This window comes from Rana temporaria, chromosome 4 (assembly GCF_905171775.1).
Source record: "Rana temporaria chromosome 4, aRanTem1.1, whole genome shotgun sequence".
NCBI classification, from domain to species: domain Eukaryota; kingdom Metazoa; phylum Chordata; class Amphibia; order Anura; family Ranidae; genus Rana; species Rana temporaria.
In genome coordinates, this window is record NC_053492.1 from 297,570,316 (window position 1) to 297,587,154 (window position 16,839).

The following is a 16,839-nucleotide window of genomic DNA, read 5'->3' on the forward strand; positions in this document are numbered from 1 at the left end:
ACATATACAATATTGTTTGTGGATACATTAAAACTAGTGTTACTGTAGCACCCTCTACCATAGGTAGGTGCTAGAGGTGTAGTGTTTGTAGGTTCTGTTAGTGCAGGTAAATTTAAGCAGGCTTATGCTGTGAGCTGGGACTGTTAGTTTTTGATCTGGGGGCAGGGAGTGGTTAGTGTAGCAGTGGGTGTGTCTGACATGTACTTCAGCTTTTGGGCACCTGACCTGCTTCCAGTGAGAATAATCTGGAAGAGGGGCAGGGCTGAGAGTTGGACTGGCATTGCATACATGTGAGGAGCCCTGACCAATCCCCAACTAGGATTTGCAGGGGGTAGGCCTCCTACATATACTCACAGTCAGCCTGCTGGGGGGGAGTTGTCGGATGGGTGAACTGAAGGATGTAGTGCTAGACTGTGGGCAGGAGAAACACCCCCATCTGGGGGAGTTGTGGATTCAGCGGAGGAGCTCGGGATCTGGAAGGGAGCCTCTCCTTACACGGTCATGGAGAGGTGTTCTGCAACAGGAGCTGAAGGAGCAGTTGGTCCACATGGTCCGGGGTAAATCCTTCAGGAATTACACAGGGCAGGAGTCGGCGAGTGAAGCACAGTGGAGATCTGGAAGAGGCATGCCAGGGGAGCTGGGTGCAGAGCCAGAGGAGAGACTGTGGGGTTTTGTGTCAAATCGTTGCAGCCTGAGGGCGCAGGATTTGCAAGTCGGGCTTGCTGGGATCAGTAGTTCATCGTCAAATATTCTTTCTAATTAAATGTTCAAGGCCATCAAAAACGGGTACTGCAGGCCCATGGCTATTAAGAATCCTCAAGTGAAACTATTCCTAGGCCTTATTCAGAGTTAGGCCTAGTCAGCTCAAGATGGTGGGACAGGATGTCTAATGCTGTGACAGGAAAGTGGTGCACAGGAGGAGAAGTGTCCTGGACGTAAAAGTCTTCATGGAGAGTGCAAAGGCAGGAGAAGTTCTGAGGTGAAAAGTCTGTCAAGATTAGAGTCCACCATTTTTATTCTATTCAATATAATGCAAAGATAATGAATGAACCATTTTTCAATGTAAAGCTGGATTCGCTCTAACATTGCAAATACAAATTTGTTCTTTGGGCAATCCCATATCACTTTCCCCCAACCAAGTTCAATCCCCCAAATAAAACAACAAAACAAAGCAAAAGACTTTTCATTGTCTACAAGTGTGACGTATGGATGTCTGGCAACAAGGTGAATGTGCATGGATGTTAGTAACTCGTAGCAACCCACCGCTACAGTACCAAGAAATGAAAAAACTGAATATCACGATGCTGACTATGATCTAAAATTCAAACTGAAAAAAAAAAAAGATTAAAAGAAAAAGGATAGATAAACATGACTATGATCTAATACACAGGACTAAAACTAAAGTAATTCCTTACATAAAATAAAACAGAACAGTCCTGTCCTGAATCCCACAGAAATGCTGTGGCATGATTTCAAGCAGCCCATTTATGCAAGACATTCCACAAATATATACGGTATGTATTTTGAAACACTCTACTGTTCTTGAAAACGCCTGTGGAAATATTTAGTTACCATTATCGATAAAGATTTCACACGCTATCAAATATTATGGCTTACATGTTTTTTACAATTTCTTTGTTCTTTTTTTATAAAAAAAATGTATTTATTATATCTTAGTTGAAGACCAGATAACATTTTAAAGCGTAATTCAATTGTCATTTCTTAAAAAGGTTGATAATAAGGGTTTTTATGACAGAAGGAACCCTAGTGGTCTCTGTTTTCATAGAAGCTTCTGCCTGTCAACGGTAATCTACACAGAGCAGCAAATTCTCAACTCATAGGGCCAGATCCAGAGAGAGAGTACGCCGGCGTATCTACTGATACGCCGGCGTACTTTCAAATTACCTGCGTTGTATCTTTAGTTTGAATCCTCAAACCAAGATACGACGGCTTCTGGGTTCTATCCGACAGGCATACAGCTTCGTACGCCTTCGGATCGTAGGTGCAATACTTCGGCGCCCGCTGGGTGGAGTTTGCGTCATTTTCCGCATCGGGTATGCAAATTAGCTTTTTCCGACGATCCACGAACGTACGCGCGGCCGTCGCATTCTCCTACGTCGTCTCTAGTCGGCGTTTTCCGGCGTATAGTTAAAGCTGCTATTTTGCGGCGTATAGATAGACTTGCCATGTTAAGTATGGCCGTCGTTCCCGCGCCGAAATTTTTTTTTTTTTTTTGCGTAAGTCGTCCATGAATAGGGATGGACGTAAGTCACGTCTAAGTTAAAAAAATTACGTCGTTGCGACGTCATTTCACGCTAAGCACGGCGGGAAATTTCGAAACGGACCATGCGCAGTTCAATCGGCGCGGGGACGCGCTTCATTTAAATGAATCACGCCCCCGAATCGCTGATTTGAATTCCGCCGCCAGAAATACACTACGTCGCCGTAACTTACGGAGCAAAATCTTCCTGGATTCGACTTAAAGCCAGGTAAGATACGGCGGCGTAGCGTATCTCTGATACGCTGCGCCTATCCATTTCTATGTGGATCTGGCCCATAGTATATTTAGAGCACCACTCTGTGCTGTGATGAAGTGACTCCCGTGTGCAATGTGCAGGAGTGATATCATTGAGGCCTGGCTATTCAAATGGCCCCACAGAGCAAACCCGGAAGAAAAACTGGAAGAAGATGGAAGTGCCCGGAACCAGCTGAAGTGCAGAACTGGACGGTTTTACTTGACAAGTAGGTTTGCTACCATGTGTTAATATACTATTCATACTAGCACCCTATAGCATAAACTTTCCGGGGGCATATTTCGAAAAAAATATTTAGCGGATCTTAAAGAGGAACTTCAGCTTACCCCCCCCCCCCCTTTTTTTTATGCTGGACCTGATCTCAAACGGCTTACAGGCAATGCTGGTGATCATTATCCTTTGAGTGCTTATATCGAGTACGGCTTCTACAGTACGGTTCTTCTGTAAATGTTTTTAGGTAGAATTTCCGAAGACCAAAGATTTCAAATCTTTTCACAATAAAACATGGGTAATTTAAAGTGAATAGTGTAATGATCATATCTATCAGCCTATGACACTGCTCAGCAGCTAAGCCAAAAAACATCTAATGGCTAAAACTATAAATCCTAGAATACGGCTTTATTGATACATTTATTATAGTTATCTTAAAAGACTCTCTGGGCTCAAAACAACCCATTTACATGTAATCCCAAGCAATAGGAGCTTTTCCACAACTTCTCTATCTCTTGGGAACATGTTCTGGTAAAGTATATCCATTTCAAAACATGTTTCAATTTATTCCATCATTCAGCTGATCACATTAGGGAAGACAGTCATACCCAGCTAATCCATTTCTGCAAATAATGGATCTTATTATACTATACCAATGGAATAATTTCACAGCAATGTCACTTGATTGCAGTTATCAGTAAAGCACAGTATGGACATAGGCAGATGCTTACCACAGTATGCCATTGTCTCGGCTCTTCTCATCTGTGAAATTAGAATCCAGGAATGTATCCTTATAAATCCGTCCCACTAAGCAGTACACGTCTGAAGCAACCTGGTCCTCATGTTGTACCATAAGCAGCATTATCTCAAGGGCTTTTTCCCTGTCACCGGGATGTTTCCTCCTGTGATAAAGTGAGAATATTATACACTGGAATAGTCCTTAAAGCAAAGTCACTATTTTTTTGTTGTAGATTCAGCAGGTGTTAACCCAAAAATCAACTTTCTGCCATTAGATCCAGCATACTGCTGGCATCTGCAGTATGCTGTTTTTTTTTTGTACTTATCGTTTTATCAGCCTTTGTTATCCGGCTCCGAGCAGGGATTCCTTCCGGGTATAGGCGTTTCTAAGCCAAGCCGAGTTGATTGACGGGCTGTTAAAGCGCGTCACGCTTTCCGAAAATACACAAAGTGACACTCGGGTGTTTACGGCGCCTGCGCACTCAGCTCTACACGCGCTTTAGCAGCCCGTCAATCAAATCCGCTTGGCTTAGGAATGCCTATTCCCCGAAGAAATCCCCGAAGAAATCCCCGCTCGGAGCCGGATAACAACGGCTGATAAAACGATAAGTACAAAAAAAAAAACAGCATACTGCAGATGTCAGCAGTATGCTGGATCTAATGGCAGAAAGTTTATTTTTGGGTGAACCTCCGCTTTAAATAAAATGTAAGTCAGCCTGTGCTTACATGGGAAATTACACTTCCTGTTCTGATGACAGATGTCCTAGGGAACAGTGACAAAGACTGCAATAAAAACCAGAATGGATGTCCAATAATTCCCTAATTTATCCAACATAAAACAATACATTGTCTTTAATAATACTGCAAAAAACAAGGATTTTTTATACTCTTCATGGGTACCAGCCAAGACAATAGAAGTAATCTTGATTTAGACATATTGGGTTTGATTTTATAAAATAAATGTATAAAAGCAGGAAGATATCTCTATTAGGATTATTGGCGACCGTGCTTCTCTTGGGGGTCTTGAGTGCACGTGCTCAGCATCATATCCAGATATTGTATTTGGGAAATAGACATACGAGTGCTGTTAACATTAGTGCAGAGGTCAAAGGGGTGGGGGGTCAGTCTGTCAGCCTGTCAGGGCTCAGACCATATGCCACACACTGCATAAAATTGGTCTGCATGGCTGTCGTCCCAGAAGGAAAACTCTAAAGATGATGCACAAGAAAGCCTGCAAACAGTTTGTTGAAGACTAAGACTAAGGATATGGATTACTTGAACTGTGGTCTGAAGAGACCAAGATAAACTTATATTGTTCAGATGGTGTCAAGTGTGTGTGGCGGCAACCAGGTCAGCAGTACAAAGACAAGTTTGTCTTGCCTACAGTCAAGCATGGTGGTGGGAGTGTCATGGTCTGGGGCTACATGAGTGCTGCCGACACTGGGGAGCTACAGTTTATTGAGGGAACCATGAATGCCAACATGTACTGTGACATATGAAGCAGAGCATGATCCCCTCTCTTCAGAGACTGGGTCACAGGGAAAGTATTCCAACATGATAACGACCCCAAACACACCTCCAAGACAACCACTGCCTTGCTAAAGAAGCTGAGGGTAAAGGTGATGGATTTTTTTTTACCAAAAGTATGTAGAATAATACGTATCGGCCTAAACTGAGGAAAACATTTTTTTTTCATATATTTTTGGGGGATATTTATTATAGTAAAAAGTAAAAAATATTGAATTTTTTTTCTAAATTGACGCTGTATTTTTGTTTATAGCGCAAAAAATTAAAAACGCAGAGGTGATCAAATGCCACCAAAAGAAAGTTCTATTTGTGGGGATTGGGGGAAAAAGGACATAAATTTTGTTTGGGAGCCACGTTGCATGACCACGCAATTGTCAGTTAAAGCAACGCAAGTGCAGATTCGCAAAAAGCGGACTGGTTTATGGCCAGCGAAATGGTCTGGGGCCGAAGTCGTTAAGGCAATGCTGGAAAATAATGGTGGCCACACAAAATATTGACAATTTGGGCCCAATTTGGACATTTTCACTTAGGGGTGTACTCACTGTTGTTGCCAGCAGTTTAGACATTAATGGCTGTGTGTTAAGTTGTTTTGAGGGGACAGCAAATTTACACTATTATACAAGCTGTACACTCACAACATTACATTGTAGCAAAGTGTAATTTCTTGTTCAGTGTTGTCACATGAAAAGATATAATAACATATTTACAAAAATGTGAGGGATGAACTCATCTTTGTGAGATACTGTAATTGTGAAGTAGAAGGAAAATGATAAATAGTTTTTTTTTTTTTTTTACAAATAAATATCTGAAAAGTGTGGCATGCATTTGTATTCAGCCCCATTTACTTTGATACCCCTAACTATAATCTATTGGAACCAATTGCCTTTAGAGGTCACCTAATTAGTAAATAGTCCACCTGTGTGTAATTTAATCTCAGGATAAATACAGCTTTTCTGTGAAGCCCTCAGAGGTTTGTTAGAGAACAAACAGCATCATGAAAGGTTCCTCTTTAATGGTAAGTTCACATTCACCAACCTGGTCCACTGTGGTGCATTTGAATGGACTGCCCAACACACCATAAAGGACCAAAAATCATGCATGCAGCATTTTTGGCAACGCATTTCAATCCAAGGAAGTTTACCAGGAAAGTGCATTGGGGCGCTATTCAGAATAAATAACATCACTGTAATGTGAGTTTTGAAAACTTTTTTTATATTATACAGAGTGCAACAGAAGGTACTAAAATATGAAAAAGTTGCCTGGAGAAACAAAACTCTCAGACAGGCAGAAGGATTTCGCTATTGGAGTATGCAACATAGCAAACAAAGGGCTGACTCGGCCCAGGAGGTGCCACCTTTAATTAAAATATCACTTTTGGACAATGATGCAGGCTTATTAACCTGCATCAACAGACGTACACATACAAGTTCTAGGCCATGAGTTACGGGAAATACATCAACATTTTTAGAGTGTTGAGTTCTGTTGGATTCTATTGTTTACTTACCTGATAAACACTTACCAATGTTACATTGTGGGCATCTATCACACAGAACAACCAAAGCTAATAAATGGTGCTTATAAAATTGCAGTTCAATAAAAATAAAATGTTAAATAAATGTAATTTAAACTTTTCTACTTATGTATTCAGATTAAACTCAATAAGTCCCGAAAAGGTTTACTGAAGTAAAATCTATTTATTGCCAGTACATATGATGGGTATTATTTAGGCTAATTTTCCTGTATGCACTTATAAGGAGTACTGCTAAAAAAATAATTTTAAATAGTTATTACAAAATGAAAGCAGACTATGTAGAAAGAGAACAAAAATTCTGATTGAATATTATGTTTGGGAGGTTACTGGAAAATGATCCTCACCTGTTCAGAGCAAAGGCATAATGAAATTTCACATGAAGAAGGGCGGACAAATCTGAGGTTGGCAGTCTCTCTAGGGTTTCCACCAGCTTCACGATTGAATCGTAATCCTTTGCAGATGAATGGTGCGTTTCATGAAAAAGAAACAAGTGTAATTTTAATAATGGCAGACTGGTGGTAGAGCTTATGTAAAGGCAGTTTAAATGCACATGTCATATGACATAAACACACACAGCATGTTCATTAATTTACAGTTAAGTGTACCTGGATGTCTCTGTATGACAGGAGCAAATTCACAATTATGTCAGGCGATAAAACTTCAATGTTATCTATACGCTGTCGTATCCTTGTTAGTTCATCAGCCAGCTCTTTTCCAGAGTAATGATTGCGGGCACGTCTGATGTCATTGAGAATTGCTTCACGGAAATACTGACTGCAGTTATGTAAAACAACCAAGTATAAGTATCAGAAATACAACAACTGGACATGAAATAATGGAAAAATACCACAGGCAAAATCACAATGGTATAAAAAAGACTGAGATATCACACTAACTGATTTTACTTATAGTGGAACTCTGCGCTCTTAATAAATAATAACATTTGTTCCCCCCCTCACTTATGCAGAACCTAATGTTTGTTTTGTCTAGGGAACGAACAGATTACTACTTGTCATAAGCTGGGTATACATCGAAATTCGACCGGTCCAGCAGGAACAAGCTCAATTTTACTCCCTGTATAGCCCTCTCTGTTCAAAAGAAGCCAGGGGAGGGGGTATTCCCCACGATGAGAATATAATAGCACTGCGGGGGAAAGATCCCTGCATCCACATGACTTGTGTAGATGCAGGGGATCTGTGTTTTTTTTTTTAGACATTTTCACTTAGGGGTGTACTCACTTTTGTTGCCAGTGGTTTAGACATTAATGGCTGTGTGTTGAGTTATTTTGAGGGGACAGCAAATTTACACTGTTATACAATCTGTACACTCACTACTTTACATTGTAGCAAAGTGTAATTTCTTCAGTGTTGTCACATGAAAAGATATAATAAAAAATATAAAAATGTGAGGGGTGTACTCACTTTTGTGAGATTATATATATATGTGTGATCTGGGGTAGCTCTGGAATGACTGCTAGCCAGTTTGGTTCATTCATTTATTTGAATCATGGATAAACATAAATACAGCTTACTTCAGCCAAAATCAATAAACAGTCCAAATCCAGGTATCACAAAACTAAACAGCAGGCTCACCGCCAATCTTCAATCCCATACAGGGGTTAGGCTCCTCCAGGCATGCCTGACATGCAACACGGGGAGTTAGCAGCCAAGATCTCAGCTTGTGTGAGAGCTCACACTTGCCACACAGCTTGTGAGTCTCTCTTCCACTCACTTCCCTGACACAGGTGCTGATTTCCCTCTACTGCCTTTCAAGCCTCCCTCACCTGGGACTTAACATCTTCGGGACCAAAGTCTTGGTAGTCAGGATTTGGAGGCTCTTCCCACCCAAGTCTTCTGAAACTTCCGAAATCCCAGGTCCCTAGACCAAGTTCAGTCCTTTCCAGCCAAACTTAACCACCTCACCCTGCATGGGTAGGAACCCCTGAGTACCGCAATGTCTCTACAATTACCCCCCCTTAGAGGAACCACAATGTAATATCGGGTGTCACATTCCCAGTGTCCTGTACAATATGTATACAGTGATCAGCATAAATGAGTACACCCCTTTTGAAAAGTAAGATCGTAATCAATATCTCAATGGACACAAGAACAATTTACAAAATTTTGAAAAACAAATCATTTTAGAGAACATTTGTTTAGCGCATTAAATTAAAGATTAATACTAAAACTTAGATTACAAAATCTTCAGTTTTACTCAAATTATTTGATGGAAAACTGAATACACCCCACAACAAAAACTACTACATCTAGTATTTTGTATGACCTCCATGATTTGTAAGGACAGCAGCAAGTCTTCTAGGCATGGAATGAACAAGTTGGCGACATATTGCAACATCTATTTTTTGTTCCACTTAACCCCGGGACCATATTCCTGCCCAAAGACCAGATCACTTTTTGCGATTCGGGACTGCGCCGATTTAACTGACAATTGCGCGGTCGTGCGACGTGGCTCCCAAACAAAATGCGTCCTTTTTTTCCCACAAATAGAGCTTTCTTTTGGTGGTATTTGATCACCTCTGCGGTTTTTATTTTTTGCGCTATAAACAAAAATAGAGCGACAATTTTGAAAAAAAATTATATTTTTTACTTTTTGCTGTAATAAATATCCCCCAAAAATATATAAAAAAAAAATGTTTTTTCCTCAGTTTAGGCCGATACGTATTCGTCTACATATTTTTCGTAAAAAAAAATCGCAATAAGCGTTTATTGATTGGTTTGCGCAAAAGTTATAGCGTTTACAAAATAGGGGGTATTTTTGTGGTATTTTTATTAATATATTTTTTTACCAGTAATGGCGGCGATCAGCGATTTTTTTTCGGTACTGCGACATTATGGCGGACACTTCGGACACTTTTTACACATTTTTGGGACCATTGGCATTTTTATAGCGATCCGTGCTATAAAAATGCATTGGATTACTATAAAAATGCCACTGGCAGTGAAGGGGTTAACACTAGGGGGCGGGGAAGGGGTTAAGTATGTCCCTGTGTGTTATCTTACTGTGGGGGGGGGGCCTCACTAGGGGAAACACTGATCCTCTGTTCATACATTGTATGAACAGAAGATCAGCATTTCCCCTGCTGACAGGACCGAGAGCTGTGTGTTTACACACACAGCTCCCGGTCCCCGCTCTGTAACGAGCGATCGCGTGTGCCCGGCGGCGATCGAGCCCGCCGGGCACATGCACGGGAGTCGGGGGCGAGCGGGGGCGTGCGCGCGCGCCTCCGGTGGCGCGCACCCGCCCCCTAGTGGCGGCTCGAAGAGCCGCCGTATAGCTACGGGCTCTCGCCCAGGAGAGCCGACCTGCCGCCGTATAATGACGGTGCGCAGTCGGCTAGTGGTTAAAGCCTGGATGCTGGATGGAATGTGATGCTCAATTTGTCTCTTCAGAATTCTCCATAGGTGTTCGATTGGGTTCAGATCAGGAGACACACTTGGTCAATGAATCACTTTCACCCTGTGATTCAGAAATGCAACAGTGGCCTTAGATGTGTGTTTTGGATCATTATCATGTTGGAAAGTGCGCGGCGACCAAGGGCAAGAAGTGATGGTAGCATCTTCTCTTTCAATATAGAGCAGTACATCTGTAAATTCATTATACCATCAATGAAATGCATCTTCCTAACACCAGCAGCACTCATACAGCCCCACAGAAGGACAATGCCACCACTATGTTTCACTGTAGGCACCATGCATTTTTGTTGGGCGTTACCTTTGTGACGCCCACACAGTTTGAAGCCATCAGTTCCGAAAAACATTAATCTTGGTCTCATCACTCCAGAGTACAGAGTTCCAGTAGTCTTCTTCTACAGCATGGGTTCTTGGAAATTCTAGGCAGGCTTTTTTGTGCATGGGCTTTAGGAGAGGCTTCCTTCGTGGACGACACCCACGCATGCCATTCCTCTGCAGTGTATGCCGTATTGTGTCACAGGAAACAATAACCCCAGTTTGGCTTTCAACTTCTTTAGCGAACTGCAGTGAACTTGCATGGCGATTTTCTTCAACCTTTCTCATCAGAAGAGGCTCCTGAGGTGTTAACTTCAATGGACAGCCTGGACTTGTCTGTGAGATGGTTGCAGTTCCATCTTTGGTAAATGTTTGAATCACTTTTGCTACAGTATTTTGACTAATAAGTAAAGCTTTGCTGATCTTCTTGTAAACTTCACCTTTCTTGTGTAAAGAAATTATTTTCTTTCTCAGGCCTCAGACATTTCTCTTCCATGTGGTGCCATTGCTGACAGCATGAAATGGGAAGGGGTTTTCTTTGTAAAGTAACACCCTTTTAGAATAAACTGTCTGCTGGACACCTATTTATTGAATAATTAGACTCACCTGTAGTTACATTTTTGTTAATTAGGATTTTGTTGTCTAAAATTTAGCTTTGCTCCTAATGCTGCGTACACACAATCGGGATTTCCGACAAGAAAAGTTCGATGTGAGCTTTTGGTGGAAATTCCAACCGTGTGTAGGCCCCATCGGACTTTTCCTGTTAGAATTTCCGACAGCAAAAATTTGAGAGCTGGTTCTCAAATTTTCCGACGGTAAAAGTTCTTGTTGGAAATTCTGGTCGTCTGTATGCAATTCCGACGCACAAAAAAACACGCATGCTCTGAATCAAGCAGAAGAGCCGCACTGCCTATTGAACTTCATTTTTCTCGGCTCGTCGCACGTGTTGTACGTTACCGCGTTCTTGACAATCAGAATTTCAGACAACATTAGTGTGGACGTGTGTATGCAACACAAGTTTGAGCCAAAATTCAGTCGAAAAAAAAAATCCATGGTTTTCTTGTCGGAATTTCCGATCTTGTGTATGCGGCATAAGACTTTCATTGGGGTGTATTAATTTTTGCATCATGTTCTTGAATAAATTTGTTCGGAAAAATACTTTTTTTGTGTGCAAAATAACAAATCTTGGTTGCAATCAATGACCCGCATTTTTGGGAGTATTTTATAGTATAGTGTCCCATAGAAAATAATAATTTGGAAAGGAAAGTAAGGCCTCGTACACACGACCGAACATGTCCGCTGAAACTGGTCCGAAGGTCGTGTGTAGGGCCGACCGGACAATCTTCCGGCCGACCGGACAGGTTTCCAGCGGACAACTGTTTCTTAGCATGCTAAGAAACATGTCCGCTGGAACCATGTCCGCCGGACATGTCCGATGGTCAGTATGACTCATCGGACATGTCCGCTGGCCCGAGAACCCGCGCATGACGTCGAAGTGATTCGTCACATGCGTTGAAGCATTGAACTTCTGGGTTCGCGCACGTCGCCGCCACGTCACGGCGTCGAAACTGCGTCGTAACCGCGTCGTCTGTCCACAGGAAATTTGGTCTGATGGTGTGTACAGCCATCAGACCAAATGATTGATTGAAATCAATGGGAAACCGCGATAACCTCTGCAGAGGCGCATTGCGGGCAGTATTAACCCTTTTCCGTCCACTAGCGGGAGGTAAAACCGCACCGCTAGCTGCCGAATATCGCGGTAAATACGATGGTATAGTGGCGCTATAAATCGCGCCGCTATACCGCCACCACACCTCCCGTGGCCAGTGTGAAAGGGGCCTAAGAAACGTTGATAACAGTGTACAGCGTGGCACATAAGTTTGATTTATGCACTAGTGAGCACAAACATATGGGAGTGTGACTAGTGCCAGCAGCTGAACTTACTGCACAGATATATATATTAAGATCATTTAGTGATCATCTCTGGTAGTTCGCAAGGCTTCTTTCAAGTTTATTTTCTGACAGTTCTGTTGTGGTGTACTCATTTATGCTGAACGCTATATGGGTTGAAGGGTTAAAGGGTTTCAAGGTGCTTGTCTCATACAGAAGAAACTGGATTTTTTTCAGTGGTTGGTAAAACCCGGTTTGGGCCCTAGAGTCCATAGAATCTTGAGGGGGGGTTAAGTCTTCTCTCCAATTCTGGGTCCAGGTTTTGCAGACAACTAGCACGCTGGTTCCCTTGCTCAAGAAAGCACATGTACAGGCCCTGTCTGAAGGTTGCTAATGAACATCTGAAAGATTCAGAGGAGAACTGGGTGAAAGTGTGGTGGTCAGATGAGGCCAAAATTGAGAGGAATGCTGCCTATGACCCCAAGAACACCAACTCCACGTCAAACATGGAGGTGGAAACATTATGCTTTGGGAATGTTTTTATGCTAAGGGAACAGGACAACGTCACTGCATCAAAGGGACGTTGGACATGGCCATGTACCGTCAAATCTTGGGTGAGGACCTCCTTCCCTCAGCCAAGGCATTACAAATGGGTTGTGGATGGGTATTCCAGCATGACAATGACCCAAAACACACGGCCAAGGTAACAAAGAAGTGGCTCAAGAAGGATCACATTAACCACTTGCCGACCGCCTCCTGTACTTTTATGTCGGCAGAATGGCACGGCTGCGCAGAGTAACGTATATTTACGTTACTTTGAATTTCACGCCGTGCCCCTGTCGCGAGCTTAGTGACCGTGCCTGTGGGACCCGTGGACTCAATGTCCAGCGGTGTCCCGCGATCAGGTTACAGAGCAGCAGAATGGGGAGAGGCCAGAGTAAACAAGGCATCTCTCCGTTCTGCCTAGCGACAGGACACTGATCGTCTGCTCCCTCTCATCAGAAGCAGTGATCAGTGTCGTGTCACAGTAAGCCATGCCCCCTAACAGTTAGAATCACTCCCTAGGACACACTTAACCCCTTCCTAGCCCCCTAGTGGTTAACCCCTTCACTGCCAGTGTCATTTACACAGTAATCAATGCATTTTTATAGCACTGATCACTGTATAAATGACAATGGTCCCAAAATGGCGTTAAAAGTGTCTGATGTGTCCTCCATGTCGCAGTCACAATAAAAAATCGCTGATCGCCACCATTACTAGTAATAAAAATGCCAAAAACTATCCCCTATTTTATAGACGCTATAACTTTTGCGCAAGCCAATCATTAAACGCTTATTGTGATTTTTTTACCAAAAATATGTAGAAGAATACATATCGGCCTAAACTGAGGAAAAAATGTGTTTTTTTTATATATTTTTTGGGGGTATTTATTATAGCAAAAAGTAAAAAATAGTGCTTTTTTTTCAAAATTGTTGATCTATTTCTGTTTATAGCACAAAAAATAAAAACTGCAGAGGTGATCAAATACCACCAAATGAAATCTCTATTTGTGTGAAAAAAAAGAACATCAATTTTGTTTGAGAGCCACGTTGCACGACCACGCAATTGTCAGTTAAAGTGCCGCAGTGCCGAATCGCAATAAGTGGCCTGGTCATTTGGCAGCCAAATGGTCCGGGGTTGAAGTGGTTAAGGTTCTGGAGTGGCCCAGACAGTCTCCAGACCTTAATCTCATAGAAAATATGTGGAGGGAGCTGAAGGTTCAAGTTACCAAACTTCAGCCTCAAAACCTTAATGAGAGGATCTGCAAAGAGGAGTGGGACAAAATCCCTCCTGAGATGTGTGCAAACCTGGCGGCCAACTACAAGAAATGCCTGACCTCTGTGATTGCCAACAAGAGTTTTGCCACCAAGTACTAAGTCATGTTTCTGCGAAGGGGTCAAATACTTATTTCACTCATTAAAATGCAAATTAATTCTTAACTTTTTTAAATGCGTTTTACTGGATATTTTTGTTTTTATTCTGTCTCTCACTATTAAAATAAACCTACCATTAAAATGATAGACTGATCATTTCTTTGTCAGTGGGCAAACTTACAAAATCAACAGGGGATCAAATAATGTTTTCCCTCACTGTATGTGAAGATTTTTATTTTTTTAAAGTGGTTAACCCCTTATAAAGAAGATTTCAGCGAGTTGATGGTTCCTCAATGTCCAATGTCTTAAATTAAAAGCGCACATACAAATGTTAGGCAACGAGTGAGCTATCCGGCAAAAGCAGAAATGTCACTTAATTTACCTTATTCTCATTTACTCATTACTCATTTCTGTAGCCCACTGTAGACTCCTAAGGCCGCGTACCCACGACCGGTCAAAACCGATGAGAATGGACCGAGGTTCAGTTTCATCGGTCCAAACCGACCGTGTGTACGGCCCATCGGTCTTTTGTCCTTCGGACCAAAATTGTAAAACTTGCTATAAAATCGAACCGATGGACCGCTGACCGATCGGGCCAAACCGATGGTTAGTACACAAAAGCATTGGTTCAAAACCCGCACATGCTCAGAATCAAGTCGACGCATGCTTGGAAGCATTGAACTTCGTTTTTTTCAGCACGTCGTGTGTTTTACGTCACCGCGTTCTGACCCGATCGGTTTTTGAACTGATGGTGTGTACACACATCAGACCATCAGGCCACTTCAGCGGTGGACCGATGAAAACGGTCCGTCGGACCATTCTCATCGGATGAACCGGTCGTGTGTACAGGGCCTAAGTGGTGCATATGTGTTTCTTGGAGGGTCCACTTCCTGAAGCCCAAGACTTAACAGCAAGTCAGAGAACTAGCAACACAAGCAATTGCACATTTCTAGTTCTCCACTGCATGGTTAATTAACAGTCTCACTGCAATGGGCATTTTACATTTAGACTTATATAGCCATATTTAGGTCTTAAATTAGTTAAAGATTCACTACTAAAAGGTTTATAATGAAAAGCGTAGGTGACACCACAAAGCTGTTTTAAGCATTGTTCAAAGATAAAGGAATTCCCCCACATTTTTCATATTTAGTATGTTACTTTCAATCTGACTATTAGCATAAGTTTAAAACTTCATTTTTTTTTTTTTTTTTTGCAATAGTTAGAGTCCAATAAATTGATCTGCCCTGGATACTGCGGAAAATAACAAAAATAATCATCCTATTTGCTGACAGTTTCCTCAATTTGAAACGCCAATACCATGCACTGTTTCCTGAATTTTGAAGATAGGAAAATTCTGAGGAAAATATTGTATGATGTTACTTAAACAGTGGAAAAATGGATATTACCGCGCTTATCAAAGGAGGGGAAACAGAGAGGGGAAGAAAGGGGGAGGGGAAATGAAAGTGATGAGAAGTGGAGGTACAGCTGCGGCACTGGAAGGTGTATCAAACCATAAGCAATTGAAAATGGGGAGGGTAGTGCTGCGCTAATCAGTGGTGAATGGATAAGTGAATAAACAGGTGGGGGAGGGGAATGAAAGTAGGTGTAATTGAAATGAGGAGCAATATAGCCCAAATGGCATCAGCATAAAAATAAATATAAATGATCAGTGAACAATAACAGTAATGGTGCAAATCATATAACTACACAGGTTCCTCTTAATGTGATGAAATACACTATAAGTAATGGTGCAAAAAAAAATCCCAGGTAACTGTGCTAAGTGACACTCCTATACTGGTGATAAACAGTCCATCAACAGAGTTTGAAAAATATTAGCAAAAAATATAAGTAAAATTTCAAAAGTCCAAGAAAGCAAAAGTGCAAGTGTAGGTCCGCAATATGGAGTGAGAGGAAAATGGGTATCCAGTGATCCTTTTAGGGTAAGTAAGGATGTCCCCTTACCTTACTGCTGTAAGGTAACAGCATATAGATCCAACCACATTAGATGGTTCACTCGATGGGCTCTGATCCAACAACGGCAGGTCCTCCTTGGAGTTCTCGTCCCAGATTGGTCAGTTTCTCGCCCCAAAGAAATAAAGCATCGATGGTGTGATACCGTTTTAAAAGTTTTAATTCTCAAAGAAAATAGACAGGGGTACTCACATAATCCAAAATACAATTGAGCATGTAAAAAAGAGGGGCAATCTGTCGCCAACGTCACCTCCGATACCTCTCAGTGGACTCATGCGCATTCGTCACTATCATGTGACTCCTGAGGAAGTCACAAGATAGTGACGAATGCGCATGAGTCCACTGAGAGGTATCGGAGGTGACGTTGGCGACAGATTGCCCCTCTTTTTTACATGCTCAATTGTATTTTGGATTATGTGAGTACCCCTGTCTATTTTCTTTGAGAATTAAAACTTTTAAAACGGTATCACACCATCGATGCTTTATTTCTTTGGGGCGAGAAACTGACCAATCTGGGACGAGAACTCCAAGGAGGACCTGCCGTTGTTGGATCAGAGCCCATCGAGTGAACCATCTAATGTGGTTGGATCTATATGCTGTTACCTTACAGCAGTAAGGTAAGGGGACATCCTTACTTACCCTAAAAGGATCACTGGATACCCATTTTCCTCTCACTCCATATTGCGGACCTACACTTGCACTTTTGCTTTCTTGGACTTTTGAAATTTTACTTATATTTTTTGCTAATATTTTTCAAACTCTGTTGATGGACTGTTTAT

The 16,839-nt window shown here is 41.9% G+C and overlaps 1 protein-coding gene across 1 annotated transcript in view; it reads right to left on the bottom strand.

Moving 5' to 3' along the window:
- Positions 1–16,839, bottom strand: part of MAP3K5 (mitogen-activated protein kinase kinase kinase 5) — a 236,192-nt gene that overhangs the window by 140,062 nt on the left and 79,291 nt on the right. The window contains exons 5-7 of the mRNA XM_040350503.1: positions 7,146–7,314; positions 6,885–6,991; positions 3,476–3,646 (exon numbers count right to left, since the gene is read on the bottom strand). Coding sequence (XP_040206437.1) covers positions 3,476–3,646; positions 6,885–6,991; positions 7,146–7,314 — 447 coding nt within the window. The remainder of the gene's footprint in view (positions 1–3,475; positions 3,647–6,884; positions 6,992–7,145; positions 7,315–16,839) is intronic.